This window comes from Phaseolus vulgaris, chromosome 8 (assembly GCF_051622355.1).
Source record: "Phaseolus vulgaris cultivar YP4 chromosome 8, ASM5162235v1, whole genome shotgun sequence".
NCBI classification, from domain to species: Eukaryota; Viridiplantae; Streptophyta; class Magnoliopsida; order Fabales; family Fabaceae; genus Phaseolus; species Phaseolus vulgaris.
This window is the reverse complement of record NC_143505.1, coordinates 59,430,073-59,452,352: the sequence shown is the minus strand read 5'-3', so window position 1 is coordinate 59,452,352 and position 22,280 is coordinate 59,430,073. Positions and strand designations below refer to the sequence as shown.

The 22,280-nt window shown below is 30.1% G+C and overlaps 4 protein-coding genes across 5 annotated transcripts; 1 reads left to right on the top strand and 3 right to left on the bottom strand.

Moving 5' to 3' along the window:
- The first annotated feature begins 3,735 nt into the window (after window positions 1-3,735).
- LOC137826511 (cationic peroxidase 1) lies at window positions 3,736-6,211 on the top strand. The gene is made up of 4 exons (XM_068632495.2): window positions 3,736-4,110; window positions 4,670-4,861; window positions 5,296-5,461; window positions 5,562-6,211. The coding sequence occupies exons 1-4, from the start codon at window positions 3,898-3,900 to the stop codon at window positions 5,945-5,947; spliced, it is 957 nt and encodes a 318-aa protein (XP_068488596.1). The 5' UTR covers window positions 3,736-3,897; the 3' UTR covers window positions 5,948-6,211.
- A 671-nt stretch (window positions 6,212-6,882) lies between these two features.
- On the bottom strand, window positions 6,883-9,159 carry LOC137826510 (peroxidase RIP1). Its single transcript, XM_068632494.2, has 3 exons — window positions 8,843-9,159; window positions 8,401-8,595; window positions 6,883-7,766 (listed from the first exon to the last, which is right to left on the bottom strand). Exons 1-3 carry the CDS (start codon window positions 9,059-9,061, stop codon window positions 7,206-7,208), a joined length of 975 nt encoding a protein of 324 aa, XP_068488595.2. The 5' UTR covers window positions 9,062-9,159; the 3' UTR covers window positions 6,883-7,205.
- A 2,786-nt stretch (window positions 9,160-11,945) lies between these two features.
- On the bottom strand, window positions 11,946-15,258 carry LOC137826509 (peroxidase RIP1). Its single transcript, XM_068632490.2, has 3 exons — window positions 14,524-15,258; window positions 12,959-13,153; window positions 11,946-12,690 (listed from the first exon to the last, which is right to left on the bottom strand). Exons 1-3 carry the CDS (start codon window positions 14,764-14,766, stop codon window positions 12,130-12,132), a joined length of 999 nt encoding a protein of 332 aa, XP_068488591.1. The 5' UTR covers window positions 14,767-15,258; the 3' UTR covers window positions 11,946-12,129.
- A 3,381-nt stretch (window positions 15,259-18,639) lies between these two features.
- BLOS1 (GCN5L1 family protein) lies at window positions 18,640-20,588 on the bottom strand. 2 transcript variants are annotated; one of them, XM_068629842.1, is made up of 3 exons: window positions 20,334-20,588; window positions 20,042-20,247; window positions 18,640-18,951 (listed from the first exon to the last, which is right to left on the bottom strand). In XM_068629842.1, exons 1-3 carry the CDS (start codon window positions 20,446-20,448, stop codon window positions 18,862-18,864), a joined length of 411 nt encoding a protein of 136 aa, XP_068485943.1. In that variant the 5' UTR covers window positions 20,449-20,588; the 3' UTR covers window positions 18,640-18,861. The 2 variants fall into 2 exon arrangements, with proteins under 2 accessions (XP_068485943.1, XP_068485944.1); XM_068629843.2 differs by lacking the exon at window positions 18,640-18,951 and adding an exon at window positions 19,038-19,650 and having other exon boundaries at window positions 20,334-20,569.
- Between the last annotated feature and the right edge of the window lie 1,692 nt (window positions 20,589-22,280).

The following is a 22,280-nucleotide window of genomic DNA, read 5'->3' as shown; positions in this document are numbered from 1 at the left end:
TCACGGAAATTGTGAGCTAGTGGTTGTTTTCAAGTTTATGACTCAGCTTAACTCTAGGGCTTTTGCTTCCTGCACCTCTCAATTGGGTAAAATTGATTGAATTGTCCTTTTGGGTTTTACATTTTTCTCTCTCCTTTTCCACTCTACTTTATTGTTGTGTTTGTTGTTACACTACACTGTTGTTACTGTTATTGCTACCTCAAGCTCGTTCTGGAAAGCTTATTTTAAATTCTATGCGTTCTGAAAATTTTAATTTGGAATCTTAGTTTGAAAGTTGTGATGGAAATTTTGTTTTGAAATTCTTCTTCCAGAAATTCTGAAAACTGTGTTATGGAATCCTGAAGTCACTTTAAAGAAAGATAAAATAGTCATCTTAAAAATACTTCACTTGGTAGTATCTAGTCATTGTATGGCATAAAAAGTTAACATAGTTCTAATGAAGGTGTATTCACCGTGCAACTTAAATGAAAAGCAAGGAGATTTTAGACAATCAAATACTTGAAAGTTATGGTGCATCATATGAGATTTTAATGTTGTTAAGAAATTAGAAGAGAGAAGAGGCAGGAGTCACGGAGGGAATAATAGAAGTGAAGTACCAACCCAATCATTATCACCTCCACAACAATTTATACACTCACTATGTAACATAGACACTGATACGGACATGAAGATACGTATAATCTCTAAAATGTAGGATACGGATACACGGATCTATATATTATATAATTATGAATTATATAAATTGACAATAAAGATTTATGTGTCCAAGTATGTTCTAGATTATTTCTTAGAGCAAAAATATGTTTTTCATGATTAGTTCAAAATGATTTGTTTCTTATTTTTATAATTATAATAAAAATTTATACAATAAGTTTGAGCTTTTAGAAAATTAATGTATTTTTTCTTTTAAGATTGTGTTAGAACTGTATTAGAATTGTCAAAAATCCAGCAAATACTTTTTGAATTGGACACTTCACGGATACGTGTCCTACAAGTGTCATACGAGTGTCAGACACCGACACGAGTATCAGACACCGACACACCATTTAAGAGAAGTGCCTGAGCTACACAATTTTTTAATTTTAATAAACTCTACTTGCCAAAATAAATCAGTTTACAATAGGAACATTTTTTTTATTGTTACATATAATTTTAAGAGTTAAATATGTTATTTGTATAGTAAAATTGATTTTCTTATCAGTTTGAAACTTTATATCTTTTGAATAGTTATAATAATAAAACTATTGAAATGAGTCCTTATTCGTTTTTTTTAAAAAAATGTTAAAATATTTTATGATAGTTAAATATTATAATATTATAATATATTTTAGGTTGAAGATTCGTTTGTTACGTAAAAAAATTCTATTAAGTAACTATTTCAATTATTTTCTTATTACAAACACTATAGAGATCTAAAGTTTGAATTAGTAAAAAAAAAAATCAATTTCCTAATTTTAATTTTATCATTGATATAAATATATATAGGCATTTCCTTTTAGAACTATCTTCCATTTTGTCATATATCTATAACCCTAATAGCATACAATTCTATTAATAAATAGTCAAACTGACCCTTATCCAAAGTTAACAAGAGTTTGTTTTTGCTTTGAGTGAAAATTTTGTAAGTGCATGCATAGGAATTTGAAACTGATGCATGATTTGAAATAAGGATTAGTGGGTGTTAGCATAATGGAATAAAAAGTACTGGGGTAGGTATTATTGCATATACCCAAATTCTAATGAAAATGTAGCATTCAGCATGCACACAAGGTAAACTATCCTAAACAGTCAAATATATGCTTATGCCACTCATTAGTTTTTTTTTCCATATAAACTTCTTCATAAATATTTTTAAAATTTATAAATGGTAACCAATTTCCCTATTAATAAAAATTAGTAAAGTGGATTGAATGATATGATTAAATTAAAATATAAAAATGATGACAATTTTTATTTCTTTAAGTCAATTTTATATATAAAGGTCTCCATTTATGTTAACATCAAAGTTATTCTTACTAAGTGCTGTTTAGAGAGAAAATTCGCAATTGATTCATTATCAACCACTCACCAAAGTCTATTCTCAGTATAATGTATCCAATATTTCACAATGATTTTGTTTTATTTTATTTTTTTTAAGTACAAATTAGTGACATTATCTCCAACTTTTGCTTTAGAATTGACTTGTGCAGCCAACTCACTTTTCACCTGCTTCTAAGTTCTTCACTTACTCGCACATACCAAATTTAAATACATGCTGTTTACTTTTGGAAATTATTATTATTATTAATATTATCATTATTATTATCATTTGAAGACATAGAGGCAATAGACACTTAGAAGTCATAGTTGAAACTAACAACACTTGGGAGTTACAAGGTTTGGCGGGTTTGCAAAACTTGATTTCTAAAGTTTCTCAAATAATTTTGTTGACTATACTTTGATACCTTTTATCATATGTTCACACTCCAAATTCATTATATATATAATACATATTTTACTATATATATATTATAAATATTTTACTATGTTTCAATAGTCTTATACTAATTAAGAGTAGAGATTAATGATAATTTAAATACATATTTTTTCTTTAATTATCTGATACAATTTTAAAGAATAAAATTATAATAAAACTCAAATTTCAGAACAATAAGTAAACAAGTGTAAAAATATTTCTTACAAACTTTTGCACTCTTACAAAAGTCTTCAAAGATATTTAATTACGACAAAGATAAGTATACAGTGATTAAAACAAAGAGTTGTTACCAAATTAATATCAATCACTGAGTTTTACTTTATATATACTTATTTCCATCTTCACCTTAATTAAGAACAATTTTTTTTTCTTATCGTTTTAGGATTTAATTTGTACTAATAAAAATTTACAATGATTAGTGAAAGTAATACCTAATCGAGCATTTTGGCATAAAAGTCTAGTCTTACGACAATGGAGTAAAAAGTGAAGGAATATTTGACTAGAAATGAAATTTGGTAGCATTTGTAACTACTAAGCAGCATTCATGAAAGATTAGGCAATATAGTCCAAGCGTGATGGACCCAACTAGCTTCAGCTGTTTTCAATTACGCAACCAAATCTAATAATAAATATTAATGTTAACATTGATGAAGATCCCACATCGATTAGAGATAAGAACGTTTCATTGTATATAAGTGGGTGCAAACCTCAACTTCCATGAGCCGGTTTTCTGAGGTTGAATTAGGCTTAAAGTTCACTTTGTAACATGATATCAGAACCATTTTCGAGCATATCTTAGCAAGTATTCGTTGGGTTTATCGGACCACGCATGAGCTCCTATCTATCACTTTGTAACAAACATTACAACTAACAACTTCTCTCACCCATGCTCTAATCCCATATAACCTCTATTTTTATTTCTCAAACATTTTGTTGTCTTTTTAAAGGACATATTGCTGTTTTTGAGGGTAATAAATGGATATGTTATTGACCGTCTATGTGTTGGACCCTCGTAGTGGTGAGTTTAGGTTATCTCAAATATGATAGTTAATTATGTTTCATATTGTAGTTTAATTTAATCTTACTAGAATTGTGTCTTATGCAGTTATAAAGTCTTAAAGTTGATAATATATGTGACTTATTGGTAAGTTGTGTTGAAAAGAAAAGAAAAACTGAGACTCATTAATTATTCATCAACATATTTTAAAGGATTCACTTACACCAATTATGCTAAAATTAGTCATATTATGCATTTTTAGTATATAGTAATCATATCAAAATTAAAGTGGATCATAATTGAGCATAGAAAATTAATTGCTCCATGCATAGGGTCCAAAATGGAGTGCTCATGCCTCACTATAAATAAAGCTTGAGGAGCAGTGTTTTCTTCACAATGCTAAGACATAAGCACCATATTAAGAATGGCATTTCATTCATGTGCTCATAGTTTTTCTTTCTCCATTTTGTTTTGCATGTTTGCCATGGTTACTTCTCAGCTAACTTCAATTTGCTACCAATCAACGTGTCCCCAAGCCCTCTCCATCATCAGATCCTCAGTTATCAGTGCAGTTGCCAAAGAGCATCGCATGGGAGCCTCATTGCTCCGTCTTCATTTCCATGACTGTTTTGTCAATGCATGTTTTCTCTTCATTCCCACCTTCATCTTTCTTTCTCACTTTCAACTAATCTCATGCCTATATCATTCAAATTCCTCAAGTCTTATAGTTTTCAAACTTTTCATACAAAATTCTTTTATAGAGCAGCCTTCTTTCAGAAATTATACATCATTCTAAAATATTATGAACTCTGTTTTTCCTAATATGCGTGTAAGTACACATGCATGCATCCAGTCCTTGATAAGTGAATGTGAACTTTGAACTCAAACTGCTTTTGGGAGTGGAAGAAGAAAATTGTTTGGAGTAGTAGTTGAAAGTTAATTGAATTTATCAAGCATGGAATGAAAAGTTGACATGCAAGTTCAGTTAACCAAATAAAGCTACATTGTTTAGTCAAATTAGCTCAAGTTTTTAGATTAGTTAAACACACATTTCTTTACATATAGTTTTCATGGTAATATAGCTAATGAGTATGCGTTTAATGCTGATTATTTGAAGTGTGAGAGGCATATCATATTAACTGCATTCTTATCCTTGTTGATATTGTGAATTAATTGTTAAGATACAACTTTTGTAGGGATGTGATGCATCTGTTCTGTTAGATGACACTTCGAGCTTTACTGGAGAGAAATCAGCTGGTGCAAATGTGAATTCTTTGAGAGGTTTTGAAGTAATTGATGACATCAAAACTAAAGTGGAGGCTGTTTGTCCCGGAGTTGTTTCTTGTGCAGATATTGTAGCTGTTGCTGCTCGTGATTCTGTTGTTGCAGTAAGTTTACACCATATAATAAATATGAACAGATAATATCTATAATAATAATAAACAAGACAAAGACAGTATATATAGTATAATGCTATTCATATATTAGTTTGCTAGTTACATTCTTAAACTTTTGTTGTTGCTATAGCTAAAATAGTTATTATAAAAGTACATAAATTTATCATACATAATTGTTTATGATCATATGATAGTGTAAATTTGTTATTATTCTAATGGAAATATATTAGAACTGTGATTTGATTGATACAATTTCAAAATAATTTCATTTCAACAAAAAAGTTGTTTTTCTTTACTGTTGTAATCTGGTGTATAGTTGTCAACATATCACACTCTTTCTCTACATAGCATACTCTAATTATATAGTGGGCTCTTTAGTATCTAACAATCTACTGGTATATGTTTTTTGGGTGTTTGTATCTCAGTTGGGAGGTCCATCATGGAATGTTGGGTTAGGAAGAAGAGATTCAACCACGGCAAGTAAAGATGCTGCCACTAAGGATATTCCATCCCCACTTATGGATCTTAGTGCCCTTATATCTGCTTTTGCAAACAAGGGATTTAACTCCAAGGAAATGGTAGCACTGTCAGGTAAATTAGAACTACTCTCTAGTAAGATTATGCATGCAACATTATCACATGTTGTGAATTTTCAAAGTGTTTTATCTTTCAAATTTTCATGTACATATAGGAGCTCATACAACGGGGCTAGCCAGGTGTCAGCTATTTAGAGGCAGGGTTTATAATGAAACCAGCATTGAGTCAAACTTTGCAACATCACTCAAGTCAAACTGTCCAAGCACTGGTGGAGACACCAACCTTTCCCCACTTGATGTCACCACAAGTGTTCAATTTGACAATGCTTATTTCAAGAATCTCATCAACCAAAAGGGGCTTCTACATTCTGATCAACAGTTGTTTAGTGGTGGTTCTACAGATTCTCAGGTCACTACCTACAGCAATGACCCTTCAGCTTTCTATGCAGACTTTGCTAGTGCCATGGTGAAAATGGGAAACCTTAGCCCCTTAACAGGGAAAAGTGGCCAAATTCGTACTGATTGCCGCAAGGTTAATTAAAAGTTACTAAGAAAATAAGATGAGCAAAAAAACAGAATGCTCATGCAGTCACAATATGTGATCTTTCATGTATTATGGTATTTTCTGGCGTATGCTTAGTGATAATAATCTAAGAATTTAAGTGTAAGGCGTTGTGATTAGAAGCTTCTGTCCTCTCAAAATAGAGGGGAATTAAGGAAAGTGGTGTATTTGAAATTCTGTGGCTTTTTAATTGAGTATTTTGCATCAATGTATCACATTAGCAAGCAGAAAATTTCAGCTCCATATAACTAGTTTTGTATGTACAATGTCCTACTAGTACAATACAACAGCTATAGTGCATTAATAGTGGCTAGCTATATACCATTAAAAAAATAGAAAAGTTTGATAAGATAAACCTTCCAACCAGCTGAAAATGCAGAACAACTTATTATATAATTCTTTCTGAAATAAATTTGGTCAGTTCCTTGTTAATTATCTGAAATGCAATAAACTAGACCATCTGTATCAGAACGTGAAACACTACCTTTGTCAATAGTTTATAAATTGTTTGTTTGTTACTCTCCACTCAACATTTTGGTTAGTGATGTTCTTGAGTTAAGTCAGGGGAGTGATTGGTCCATTATAACCTCTAACATAGCTCTGTGTTGTAAACATTATGTTTCAGAACTGTCAGAGATATAATATAACTCCTTTGGAGTAAAATACCCAAATTATTTTTTTTAGATTTAAATGTTAATTTTTAAAAAATTTACAAATTTTTTATTTAGTGTCTAATAATTTATTTTAAATTTTGGTTCTTGTGTCATGGCTAATTGAGTGAATGAAAAGGGAAATACTCAAAGCCTTGCAGAAGAGTATAGTGTTAAGTACAGCAACACGCGTGCTCTATTCTTTATTAGCAAAAGAATACATTTTCCCTTATGCTTCGTTCATTTGATTTGAACCATTACACGTTTGTAACCACATAAAATTTTAATTAATATAAACACTTCCAAGGCACAAGGCACAAGGCAATTGATCTAACAAAAGAAGCAAAGAAAAATATTAATAGTAACAGCAAGCAACACATGTCCCGTTTACAGACTCTTTTAACTCTTTGTGGTTCATTATGTGAAGTTTGAACCAAGAGTCTTATTATCAACATTGATAAACATTAATTTAAGATAATGTATAGAGTATAAAAATTGGCACATATATATACGACTTTATATCAAACAGTTGCTCAAATCATTATCCTTCTCCTGTTGTGACCAAGACATTGAAATAGTATGCAGTGCTAGTTGACTTTTCTGCAATTGTACCTGATCTCTCCATAAGACCCTGTAAGAGGCTTCAAGTTACCCATCTTAATCATGGAAACTCCAAAATCTTTGGCAAAAGCATAAGGGTCATTGCTGTATAGTTGCACCAATCTGTCACTTTCACTATAATCACCCTTGAATAGCTCTTGATCAGAATGGAGGAGACCCTTTTTGTACAACAAAGCGTTATAGTATGTGATGTCGAATTTTGAAGAAGTGGCATCAAGTGGTGCTAAGCTACTGTCTCCTCCTCTTCGAGGGCATGACTTACGCAAAGTGGCTGCAAATTTGGGGTCTATGTTGGTGTCATTGAAGATCCTGTCCCTGAAGGTTGTACACCTTGCTAATCCAATGGTGTGGCCACCAGAGAGGACCACCAAATCCTTGAGGTTTAGTCCATGAGTTTGGAAATTAGCAAGAAGCTGTTGAAAGTTGAAAAAAGGAGGAGGAAGATTGGCATTTGCAGCATCCCTGCTTGCCTTTCTTGCATCTCTTCTGCCTAGTAGCACTTCGTACCAATATTGTTTACCACCCAACTGTTGGCGATTAACACGTCAAGCAAAATATATTTATACAAAACAAAAGTTATTCTAAGGTTAGAATATCATACGTCTACAGTACATGATTTTAACTGATTTTTTAATGGTATACGTGAGGATTGACTCTAATGTACTAAACCATAAACCATATGCTGTTTAAGAGCTTAGTTAAACAATTTGGTTAAACAGTATAATGTAAAGGAAAAAAAGATTATTTAATTAAGACAGTTTAGTAGTTTGAAGATGAGTTAGACCGTCTAATATAAAGGAGAAAAATATCATTTATTTAAGACATATTAGTAGTGTTAAGAGGAGTTAGACCATCAACTAAATGTTTATTGTAACTTTCTTAACGGTTTTTGTTATTTCTTGTTATAGGTTCTATATATATGGAAGCTTTGTGCACTTAGAACAAACATATTATATTGTAAATAGACTCTTTGTACAGTTTTGTGTTAATTGTTTTTTTTTTCTTGCTTTATTTATAATCAAGCTTTTTGAATTTATAACTAAAATTATTATTTTGCTGTATGTATATAGAAGTTGGATGGATATTACGATGAACATGGTTTTAACCACACAATAATTTCTTGCAGAAGGAGAATTGATGAAAGATTTGGATTGAACTCACTATGGCTACAGAGTCACGAGCTGCTACAGCCAAGATATCTGCACATGATACTACAGGACGTTTGCAAACTTTATCAACTGCTGCTTTGATTTCATCAACCACCTCGAATCCTCTGATTGAATTCAGATTTGCAAATGCAGTCTTCTCCCCCAAGAAGAAAGGTGTGTCATCTAGCAGCACTGATCCATCACAGCCCTGCATTTTAGGTTCATGGTAAATTTGTTTAATACTATAAAACAACTTTGCTTTTGGTTCTGTTCTTTATCATATACTGCTTAAACTTTTGTTACAAGGTTCTGACTTGTACCCTACGCATCATATTGCACCACACACAGTTCTTTCATTCTGCTACCATTGCAATACATGCAACTAGCATTTGATATGTGGAGCATGTGAAGTGATGAGAATTTTGTTTGAGGATAAAATAATGTGCAAAACTTACATTAACAAAGCAGTCATGGAAATGCAAACGCAGCAAGGATGCTCCCATGCGTTTTTCAGCAACAATTGCCTTCTTAACAACTGAGTATATGATTGGCAATGCCTCAGGGCAAAGTTTGTCATAATAATCAGGACTTAGCTGAGCAAAGGTAGGAATCATAAATGTTGCCACCAAAGTGGCCATAACAAGCACAAGAAAAGATTGGAGATGAAAATTCATTGTGCTAATAAGATATTTCTGTGTCTGTAGCAAGCAAAAGCGTATAGGATTTATATAGGAGGGAATGATGCAGAGAAACTACATCCTAACTATAGCTTAGTTCCTTGTCTGAGTTACCAACATATATAATATTCAAGGTCATAATAACACACCTAGTGATTTTGTGCTCAGTACCATTGACCACTATGCATAACAGTTGTTCAAGCATGTTTCACCAACTCTTAGATGCAGACATATAACATATACACATGTTTCAAATTATATACTCATGATTAAAAAATAATTATGATGAAATTGTTGGATCTTTCAAAATGATATCCAGAAGATGCAACACTAATAAACTACAATAAGAAATTACAACATCACTAATCCAAAATCATGAGACAATAGATTTATTTTCTTATATTTATTCGTTCTTTCTATTTTTATTTAGTGAGAGAGGCAACATAATTTTGAATGAGTTTGTTTAGATTTGTTTTTAGAAGAAATGTGTTTTTTTTGTTAATAAATCAAGTAGGTTTCACTTTTTTTAATCTATTTTGTGTTTATTTTAAAGAGAACATCTTCTTCTAAATAAACAAATCCTATATGTTTTTTGAATGAGAGATTATTTTAAAATTTACTTGTATCATAAATATTTACTTTAAGTTTAACAAAACTTCCTTTTTTGTATAATTATATATTAATTATACGGTCGCGAGGGATTATTTGGTTTAAGACTATTTTATATGTTATAATTTTAAATATTTGTATGAGAAAATAGTGGAAATGTATTTTAAATAATAAATTTATTATTGTTTCTTCATATATAAACTTTTAAAAATAGGAAACAAAAATAAAATAATATGATATTTTTGCAATTAAAAAAATAAAGTATTAATCTTGGTAGCTGTGAAATTTGATGCCATATAAAATGAAAAATCCAATATAGAAATTGGTGGAGCTAAGCCTCTTTAGATATGTCATTAGAAAGAACATTTAATTAATACAGTGGCATGAGAAAACACATTAATTAGATGGTTCATTACTCTTACTTTTTCTTAATTAACTATATATTGAGTTGAAAATTATGAAAGGGACACCTAAACTTCTGACCAGTTGTTCAACAAGGAAACCCAAACGGTTCTTATGTAATCATAATAAGATACATTGAAGAAAATAAACCTTTTTTCCCTCCACAATATTAATACCCTTTTTAATATATTTTTATTATAACATTGGTTGGGAAGTTTAAGCTGAGTTGAAAGTCAAGATTAAATAAAAATGACTTACTTAAAAATTAATTCCATACACAGACCCTACAAGAAAATTATGAAATAAAAATTAATTTTAGAAACTAAAAATAATTAGTTATTATAGTGACTAAATTAGAGACCATTTTAGAAATTAAATAAACTTTTTATTTTTAAATTAATTCTATTATGATTAAATGGTTTCTAACTTGGTATCTAATTAGCCATGTTTTCGCTATCAAATTTAGAATCTAAATAATTAGTAGTTAAAATCTTGGTTGCTAATTAGATACCAATTTAAAAACTATTTAATAATAATAAAAATTAATTTAGAAATCAATTTTTTTTTAGTTTATAAAATAATTTTTAATTTAGTTACTATTGTAATTAATTATTTCTATAAAATTTGGTTTTTATTTGATGATTTTATTGTAGTAAGAAGGTTAAACTAACTGAAAGACCAAAATTATAATAAAGATGTAAGAGATAGCTTTAATGATTAAAATTGTATTCTTTTATTTGATTATTTAACAAGTTTGAATTTAGTTTGTCAACGTAAAAAATAACATTATCTAATTGTGTTAGGATCTAAATAACTATGGCCTACGATATTTCTTCTCGATTAACAAAAATTAAACTAAAATATATTTATCACACGGAAAAAATAAATAATGAAGTTTTGTGTTTTAATATGTTTATTACTTTTCTGTCTTTAGTCGCTGACAAAACTCACCTCTTTATTAATTGTTGAGTAGGATCATGATTCACGTCACTTCACCACATTTTTTCTTTCTTTCTTAATTTCAACAGATCTCACAGTAGTTAATAAATCGTGATCTTGAGATTTTTTTTTAAAAATAAATCGTAATATTCTATTTGCATATGTTTATATATTAAAATTGTTTATGAATTTTTTCAAATCATAATTCAGTTGACAGAATTTTTCTATCAATAAATTAGACTTACTGATAAAGTTAGATTATTGGTTAATTAGTTGAGACAAGTTGCTTTCAAAGCTTACAAGAATATTAATCCATTAAAACACTAGCTGAACTAAATTGAAGTTGGGCCTTGTAGTTATTATACTGGGCTTCAAATATTTCAAATATTTATCTGTGAAACGAAACTCTTGGAAATTCTTAGTTAAAAATCACTCTTCTTAAACGTTGTGTTCGAACACACATATTAGGCTTGATATTCTTAAAATATTTATAAAATATATATCGGTAAAGTGTCTAATTTAAACAAGAATCTTTGACAATTCTAACACAATTTAAAAGAAGATAACATTAAAAAATGTGTCCTATATTAATTGATTTCATTTGCCTTCAAGTATTTAGGGATCAATATCTATGAAGTACTTTTAAATAGAAACTACAATAAAATTATAAAATAGAAACTAATTTTAGAAGAAAAAAAAATTAGTTGCTATAATGACTAAATTAGAGATAATTTTAGAAACTAAATAAATTTTTGGTTTCTAAATTAGTTTATATTATTGTTAAATAATCTCTAATTTAATTACTATTACAACTAATTATTTTGATATATAAAAATTAATTTTTATTTAATGATTTTTTTTTTAGATAATTACTTGTTGAAATGCATAACACACAATGTGATTGTCACACGTCTCAGGTTTCAGATTACCATTTGAGTTCAACTATTCATGATTTGAAGTTGCTTAAAACAACACATACAGCACGCAACATTTTTCTTGAACAATACACAGTCATGTCTAAAATTGACATGACTAAGCATATGATACACTATGATGCAATAAATAAAGATTCTTATTCTTTCCATTGCATAATCCAGAGCTTGTAATCTGTGATTCTAATTGATCCTTCTGCAATGACATCTGATCTCTCCCTGCCTCCCAGTAAGAGGCTTCAAGTTACCCATTTTAATCATTGAGGCTTTGAAATCTCTAGCAAAAGCTAAAGTGTTTTTACTGTATAGCTGCACCAGCTTGTCACTTTCTCTGCCTTGTCCCTTGAAGAGTTCTTGATCCGAATGGAGGAGACCCTTTTTGTGCACCAAATCTGTAAAGTATTTGGTGTCAACTCTTGCAGGAGTAGGATCCAATTTTTGTAAGTTGTTGTCTCCACCACTTCGAGGACATGTATTCCTCAAAGATGCTGCAAACCTGGGGTCAATGTTGGATTCATTGTAGATTCTGTTTCTAAAGGTAGTACACCTTGCAAAGCCAATGGTGTGACCTCCAGAGAGGGCCACAAGGTCCTTCACATTCAATCCGTGAGATTGGAAGTTGGAAACAAGCTGAGAGAAGCTGAAGGTTGGTGGAGGAAGATTGGAATTTGCAGCACTTCTGCTTGCAGTCCTTGCATCTCTTCTGCCCAATAACACTTGGTACCAAAAGTGTTTACCCCCATACTATTAACAGTGAAGAAAAACATGTTACACTTTCAAAGAATCACAATAAGAAAAAGGGTAAAACTTATATTTTTTTTATATGATTACAGATAAGTCTAGTTAAATAATGAATATTTTTGTTACCAGTCATGATGGCTGGGTTAATAGTTTAGTTTAATATTATTCCCATTGTCCATGGAGAGCAAGGTTGATGATTGTTATTAATTATATGAATCTTTGTCATTTTGTACTTTTCCTTATGAGAATGAAATGTTTGTGTAAGACTTACAATGGCTACGGAATCACGAGCTGCTATGGCTAAGATATCTGCACATGACACCACTGGGCGTTTGCAGGCCTTGTCCACTGCTGCTTTGATTTCATCAACCACAGAAAACCCTCTTGCTGAATTATTATTTGCAAAAGCTGTCTTCTCACCAATGAAGTTTTTAGTGTCATCTAGCAAAATTGATCCATCACACCCCTGTTGTTTCCAATACATTTATGTTATGTTTCAGTAAATCAAATCAAGCACTATAGTAGAAGTGACATGGTGATTAGTATTATCTTTGATCTTTGGAATATATGTTTAACTATTACTGTTAATTGGACCACCATTACTGTTATACACCATTTTACAGCTCACAAGGCATAAAAGTCTTTAGCTACTGTTCAATCAACCTTTTCATTGGACATCATGAAATTTAAATTGTAATTACAGTAAGGTACTGTTTTTATTTGAAAAATTATTGGAAGCTAGCAGCCAATAGTTAGGTGTGCATTCTTTTCCATGCAATTAAATTACTCTATAGTTTCATATCATAACATGATTTGTGTCAGTTTGTGTAGAATATAATAATAGAGTTTAAGTAATTATTGCTTACTGCTCCACTGTTATGGTACGTGGATGATAAGATAGAAAGTGGTTACAGGAACAATGATTGAAAAAAGGCAAGAGTAAAATATACATGAAAAGCATTGGTACGTGCAATTTGTTAAGAAGTTCCTTTCAATGTATGCATGCAGTTACCTTTAGAAAAATTGTAAAAGAAAATTTGTAAAAGGAAAGAAAGAGAATCTTTAAAGATAATAGAGGTGATATATGATAAGAAAAATATAATTATAAAATAAGTGTAAAAGTTACTATTAAAAAATCACAAGAGAAAAAAAAATTAAAACTCCAATCAATCATTATACTTTTTTATCAGAAAAAAATTAATAAATTAAAAAAAAGTGTTCTAACCCTTAAAAAAAATAATTAGACTATCTAAACTTGAGACATAATCCTCTTCTCAAACAGCACAAAACACAATAAAATTGGTTATAAAATCGAGTTTCACATAAGAAATATATACAAAACTTTACATTACAGACACAAAAACTCTTCACCTCTGTGAAACCATTCCAAACATAAACAAAAGCAAAACATTCATTAAAATTTCATAAAGTATATATCACTGGGGCAAACTCATAATTTAGAAAAGAAAAAAAATGTTTTTAAATCATATAGTTGAAATTTCTTACAATTAATAACATTTTTTTTAAATTAAAAAAAAAGCATTACACTTACATATCTCTTATAAAGAAAGAAGTAGGAAGTATAAATATAATTCAAGATCTCAGAAAATATAATCTGAGTTGATATTTTTCACCAGTTTTTTTCTCTATATGCATAAAAGAGTTCAAACTTACACCACAACACACACCACACCACATGTTTAAGGAATAAAAGTTATTTGAGAAAGTGTATTTGCATACATGTTGAGTTAGTAGAGTTATTTAATGGTTAAAAGCTAAGATATTTTTGTTGTGTGATAGGAGCATAGCCTGTATCAGATAGCAGTAGTAACTTACATTGACGAAGCAGTCATGGAAATGCAAACGCAGAAGAGAAGCTCCAATGCGTGGTTCACGGTTAATTGCTCGTTGAACCACTGTTCTTATGACAGGTAATGCCTGAGGACAAACTTTATCATAGAAATGGGAAGAGAGGTTTGCATTGGCAGGGATCATTAATGTGATCACCATGCCAATTACCACAAACACAGCCAATGATTGGACACCATCATGAGAACCCATGTTTAAGCTATGACTCATAACTTTGCTACCAAAACAAACCACTTATATAGAAAGAAGGAACATGCTAACCACAAGCCATGTTGTCTCATTTTTCATTACTTTAATAAATGTTATTGTTCACAACATTATTCTATTTTTCTTCAATATTATACATATATAATATAACCACCTTTTTGTGTCTGCTACCTTTGACCAAAATATATAAGTTTACTATAACCACTGCAACATCAAATAGAAAGGGAGGAAGAAGCCATAGCTTATCTTCAACATCAAAACCAGTGATTCAAATACAGTAGACGGCCATCACCTCCAACTTTTATATAATGATGAGTTTTCAGTGATACATCTTTATAATACAAAACAAACTTCGTTTTTTCTTCTTTCTGTAGATCTACTTCAAAGAATTATTATGTGTTTCATAACTTTTTACATGCTTCAGTCAGTGTACACAACAAAAACAAAACTTTCTCTAACTATTTATCATGCTTGTCATTCGAAACTTACTGTTATAAGTTGAAATAGTCTGCAGTTATTAGTTGATCTACTTATAAATAATTTTTCACCATCATTCAATCATGAAATATATATTTGTACTGAGGTGGTTATTTTTTTTTAATTTTAATTGGTTTTAATTGTATCAAAATTAAATTAAAGAGCTATTAAAACCAGTTGCTGTTTATTACGAATTATTAATAAATAACTCATGTAATAAGACAGTATGCATATATATATATATATATATATATATATATATATAAAATAAAATTTATAACAATCAAAAGGCATAATTATTGGATCTTTGTTGGTTTTCGTCCTTTACTTTTTCTTTTTCATCTCTCAATGATTTGTAATGAACATGTTACTATTCTTCACGTGTAAAACTATATATATGTTTTTATACACTACAAACTAATAACAACAAAAAAATCATCAAATAAAAATTAATTTTAAAAATAAAAAATAATTAATTATTATAATAATTAAATTATAAATTATTTTAAAGATTTAAAAAATTTTAGTTTTTAAATTAATTTTTATTATTGGTTTCTAAATTAATTTCATTTATTGGTAAATATTTTCTAAATTAGTATTCAATTAGATAATATAAATAATTGGTAGTTAAAACTTTGGTAGCTAATTAGATACCAATTTAGAAACTATTTAACAATAATAAAAACTAATTTAGAAACCAATTTTCTTTTAGTTTCTAAAATGATTTCTAATTTAATCACTATAGCAACTAATTATTTTTTGTCTTTAAAATTGGTTTCTATTTTATGATTTCCTTGTAGTGATAGGTCCAAGTACGAATTTACTTTTGTTTCGTTGTTTCAAAAATTAAATTAGAATCAGTGTTTAGAATTTTATTTTCATTTCCATTTTTTATCAAATTAAATTTAAATAAGTTTATATTTTGAACACGTAAAGAATTAAAATATATAGTCACAATTTTTAGCACACATCGAATTTTAATGAAGAAAAGATACTAGAAATTCTAGTAAAAGACTTTCTAACACATTTTTATATACTTTCTATTATAAAGAAGGATGATTAAAGCAATAATGAAATTAAAGAAATTATGAGACTAATATTTTTATATGAGATTATGCTCTTATCATTAAGGAATATAAGTGTTTGGATGATAGAGTTACGATAGAATGTGTATTAAGATTTTAATGATTATTGAGTTGAGTTCATAAAATTCAACACTAGTAATTTCTTTATTTTATCATCAACTAATTTAATACCTGTAAGTTTTTTTTTTTCTAAGAAGTGTAAACATATGTTTTCCTCATTTATATATGTCAATGATAGCAGTGTAGTTAGTTTATTTGTCTTCGATTCAAAATTCTTAACTCACTGTAAATAAATATTTAAAATGTATAAACGAGTATATATGTAACACTCCATAATAACTATTTAACTCACATATAATATAAGGGAGGCCAAGAGATGTAAAGACTCCTTAAGAATTTGTGGTCCTTTTCTTTGAAATTAATTATTTTTATTAGATTTATTGATTTCTTTTATTTACTCTAAAAAAAAAATACACTAACCAAAACAAATATACTAATATCTTCTATATTTAGTTCTTGGACATGTAGTCATGCCTCTTCATGTATCAAATACAATCATAAGATAAGATTCATTTTAAATATATTCTATTAGAGACTAATATCTAATCCATTCTAAACATTCAGGTTTACAAAGTTAAGCTTAATAAGCGTCTTGTTAATTTTTGAGTGATAATCTAAATTAAAACAAAGTTTGTTCTTAGGTTCTCTTTGCTCGAGCTACAATATGTAGACCGAGTGATAATTCTCAAACTTGAACATGAAAATAAAGATTAAGTGATACACAATTTTACAAGTTACGAAAAATTAACCAGACACTCACTCAAAGCCATAAAACTTCATAACTTGAGCAAGGAACTTACAAAGAAGAGGGGATAGCTATTGTTTTTCTCTTATTGAAATTTTGACTCTAACTTGAGAGTAAGTCTCCAATTAGTCTATAATGATTTGAGAAATGAATATGAAAAGCAATCATCTCAGACACTACAGATAAGTTTTGCAGCGATTTGAAGCTCCAACTTACGCATGTGATATGATAAGTAAAAAAATATTATATCAGTATAACGTGGCTACATTCATAAACCTAACTCGTGGACTAATTGTATTATTTTGTTTATATATTTTTATGTTTAGAAATTATGAAGGAACAGCTAATATTCCTACAAGTTGTTGGACAGACATTTGATTTCTGGGGAATATCAAAAAGCTGATCAAATTAAGAAAAGGACAAAAGGACCCATATACCAGTCAATGGAGTCTGTTAAATAATCTAACCGACAACATCATTGAGTTCTACCAAAACTGTTTTTTTTAAATACATAAATACAATCAAGTTGACCATCTTTTACATTGTGTTCTATTGAGTGCGTTAGATAATAGAGTTAGGTTCATCATTGTTATTAGATAAGCAAATGGGAGACTTTAAAATGAAGGGTAGCATATGACAAATTTGGCAGAGAATACTTTCAATATCTTTTTATCAACTGAACACAGTGTAGATCGAATTCCACACATACACTGTTTCTGCTCATATTTAGTAATACAGCCCAAGCTTCTTGCACAATCATGGCAGCAAAATTCATGGCTCAGCAAGCTCTGACCCAACAAAGCAGCACGTTTGTGATCCAGCATTCAACATACAAACATTATTCTGCAAAACCAGCAATTCATGGCAAACTAGACAGTGGCAACTGAACCCAGCCACAAATTCAAATATTTTTTCACTGATCGGCTATGTTATCAGAAAATGTTAATCACTTGCTATTTATGTGTTCTATTCAGCAAAATCTCTCAGTGATGAGTTAAATTATTTGCATGATTCTGTTAGGTTGATTGTCTTTATATTTACATGTTTTGAAATGTTGGGGACATGGGATTTTGTCTGCTAGTTTATTTCATTAAATGACTTTACATAATATTTACAGAAATCAGTAGCTGGAGAAATATTTCCCACCTGGTTTTTTGGAATTATTTTATATCAGGTAAACACTTGTGAGTTTATGTGATGTGAGTCTATTCACATGACACTGCATGAGTATGCATAGACTTATAAATGCAACCCTGGTTCAAGTGCTACAAAATAGCAGAAAAGAGGAGGAACAGGGGAAAGAGTGACTACATAGCTCAAATCCGTTAGAAAACGGGTGGATAAAATTTGCCAAAAATTTTCAAGAATTGTGCTCTATCTGTCTATTATATCCAAATAAACCAGGCTCTATGACAAAAGCACAAAGACAAAGCATCGTTGTTTTTTCTTTTAATCCTTTATACACTCAAACTTTTTAGTTAGTAGAGAAGAAAATTTCAAATTTGAACATTTATAAAGGCCAATAATAGCAGCACATAACTGATTAAGAATAAGGGTAATAATCAATCTTTCCTTCTTCAAGCCAGTTAAGTTACTACACTGAAAACTAAGTAAAATGGTTATCTAAAACTAACACATGATATTTGGTATTATGCTTAGAATAGAAAAACGAATGAAAAGGGATTAGATATTTATAATTACATGGTGACATGCATGAAAACTTGCAGTAAATCACTCTTGGTGAATATTCTGTATAGCTGTGGTGATATTTTTACAATCATATTCCATGATCTTCATCCAGTTCTCAAAGTCTCCAATTTCCTACGAATTCAGATGAAAGTTCATAGCAAGTTAACCTCACTTTATAACAGTAAAAAGTTAAATAATAAGTTAAGCACATATCATACTTTAGATGGCTTGTCTTTGACAATTAGCATTGCAATCCAAAGAAAAATATACAATATATACAATCTGAGCCAAATTTCATGAGAAGGAATTATACATTAATCCTCTTCTTCAATTCCCACTTTAATTTTGTATAAGGAGTCTCTCAAAATAAAAAGGGATTCTAGGTACTAAGCCATTTATCCCATCCCATGGCTACTCTAAACTTGATGGATGCCTATTGCCCGAATTAAACTCCTGCACTAACCTTAAAATTACAACCATCTTCATTATTGGGATATCCCTAACCATAGACGTAGAACCAAACCTCTAAATTATTTCACAAATCAAAAAGTGCCAAAAGAGAAACTCAAAAATGGTGCCATCAAGCACAATGAACATCTGGCAAGAAGAAACATCATCACATTCTAGGATTACATAATTTTAGTTTACCAGCCCAATTACAAACTCAATAACAAAGGTTGCTTAGAAAACGGTCAGCAACCGCAATTCCACACCAAGGATTTTGTGGTCTTCACATCAGCATTGCGGCCACAGTTTGTGACCCATTAGTGTCTACAATTTTCTGGAACATAGAAGATTATGATGCAACTGCAACCACTGTAATTTAAAACCCTGCCCGATAATTTCAAGAGAAAGCATGTCAATCACACCCCTAAACTTGTACCCTGATTTGAAATTAGATGACGATGAAAACAACAAAACAATCTTGTACAAATAGAACTGTCAAGCATGTTGTTTTGTTACATGTCCCTTCTAATTCTAATCCACACAAATTAGCCAGAGCTGTGTCCAATGCAAAACACAACAATAATAGCTAAATTAAATAAGGGTTTTAAAATACTATCTACATCGGCATTGTCATGGCACTAACATAAATTTAAAACCTTGATTGCAAGTAATAACGATAACAACAAATTTAAAAAACACCCATCTGAAATTTCAGCAAAAGCAGCACATTGATCGAAATTAAAAACGATGAATGAAAGAAAGAAAGTAGTGGCACCTTGAGAGCAGTGTTGAGGGCATGAGTGGTAGCGAGCCACTGATCAGTTTGCTTCATGAACCTTGTGATGGTGGCAGCAAGGGTTCGAATTTCGAGCTCAATACGCTTCTGGTTGATGAAGGAGTCCTGCACCCCGCCATTGACTGCTTCCACCAACAGATCAGAAACGCGTTCAGTTTTCCTGATGGCGTCCTTCTTGGCTTTCTCTGCGTACCCAGATGAAGAAAGTTGGTGTTAGCGAAACAAGATTGGATTTTGATGGAAGGAGAAGAAAGGGGAAAGAGAGATATACCTGTGCGGTGGGCAAGGACGAGAGATTTGTGGTGGTGGAGTTCGAGCAAATTGTGCAGTGAAGCTTCTAACCCTTTTGGTTCTGCCTCCATTCCCACGTACCCTTTTCCATTCATTCGATTCTAAACAAAGTGAAGGAGCCCCTCTGCTTCTGCTTCCTGCCAAAAACTTACCCTGCAAATTTCCCAATGTAATATGGGTCCTGTGTTTCATGAAAGAAACTATCCAACAAGAGAAGAAAAGGAACCACATAATCAATTAATATTTTTTTTAGAAGTGAATATTTGGTACAATAAATATTATTATATTTTATTTTAATATAATAAAAAAATTACAATTTTACTATAACAACTAATTTACTGTCACACTGAGTTCATTTTTTCCCCAGGAGTTTGGTATTAGAATTTTTTTTTTATCAGCTTGGTATTAGAATAAACATATCATTTTAACAAATTATAAGATAAACATAAACTCATCTCATTCAAGAGTTTTTAGATTCGTTATTAATAATATAATGAATATTAGTTTGTAAAATATAAAAAATGTCTATTTAAAATTCTAAAATCCCCAGTAGTTTAAAGTATAAGAGTTGAGTTTTGTTAAGTTTGATAGGATCATTTTGTCGTTAAGCTTAACACATAAAGATTAATTCCACACTAAATTGTATTTTAAAAATCAATTTGACATGGAAGTTTTCAATCTTTTTTCTGTATTGAAATTATCATTGGGTTAACCAAAATAAACATCTACCGTTAATAATTTAAATATGTCAATATATGCCACATAATAAACTGAAGTTAAGCATCCACATATTGAATTAAAATAGTATGAAAAATCTCACCTAATTGGTTATTTTGAATGGAATCTTCAACCTATTTACATTTTCATTTATTTTTATTTATTTAGAAGTTTAAAGTGGAAAGATAAACTTAGCTTAAAAGGTTTGAAACCAGCTAAGTTAACAAGTATTTCAGCTTCCAAGAGTTCAAACATATAAGAAAAATGACAATGTGACAATTTAAAGAGTGATATACAATCTTGATGTGATAGGTTTATAAATAAATATATATAATAAATAATAAATTTGTAATTAAATTATATAAAAAAAATTAAAATAATAATATTGAAAGTTGTAATGTGATTGTATAAAAAATTGGAGTTATTCATATATCATTACTCAACATATAAATGTCTAAGGTCTTCATTTTCAATATTCTTATCCTAACCTAGGTCTAAAACTGTAGCTCAACCTTGATTTTTTTCAGCAGTCGTGGCTCAAACCTCTTTGTATTTAATACAAGATGGTGTCCTTGGTAGAGTGGAAGTGGTCAAGCTTGTATAAACCACTTTATTGGAACTGTTCAAAATCAATTTTCAATATCAGAGTGAACATCGTCACCTACCTCTATTATGGAGATATAGACATTGCATTTATCTTTTCCCTCCCTTTTTTCAAAGAAAATGAGTAAAATGAAAATGACTTAGTTTTTGGTCCCAAAATAAACGAATGAAAGTGAGATTGATGGAGTATTTATCAGTTCAAGTCATTGATTTGTCACATTGCTATATGAAATTGAGTGCATAACCAAGTAGTGTGTGTTAAGTTTCGAAAATCAGAAAGCGATTGCTACCAATTGCATGCATCTCTTCCAAACCTTTCTCACTTTTGGTAAGCTTCAATGCAAAGAATATGCATTCTTCCAGCATGCGACGCCCGAATATGACGAATTTTGAAAGCTTTTCAAGAACAAGATAAGAATATTCAACCTACTAAACTGTAATTTGTTAATATATGTTTGTAGCAGATAAACAAATGCAATGATTGTGTTATGGAATTATAAGTTAATTAATTTGATGTTCAAAATATGCCACCTTTTTCTTGATTGCAGAAGTTCAAGCTTGAGGGGCATGTGATTGAAGCAGCCTCTTTTGGCTTGAATGAAGATGT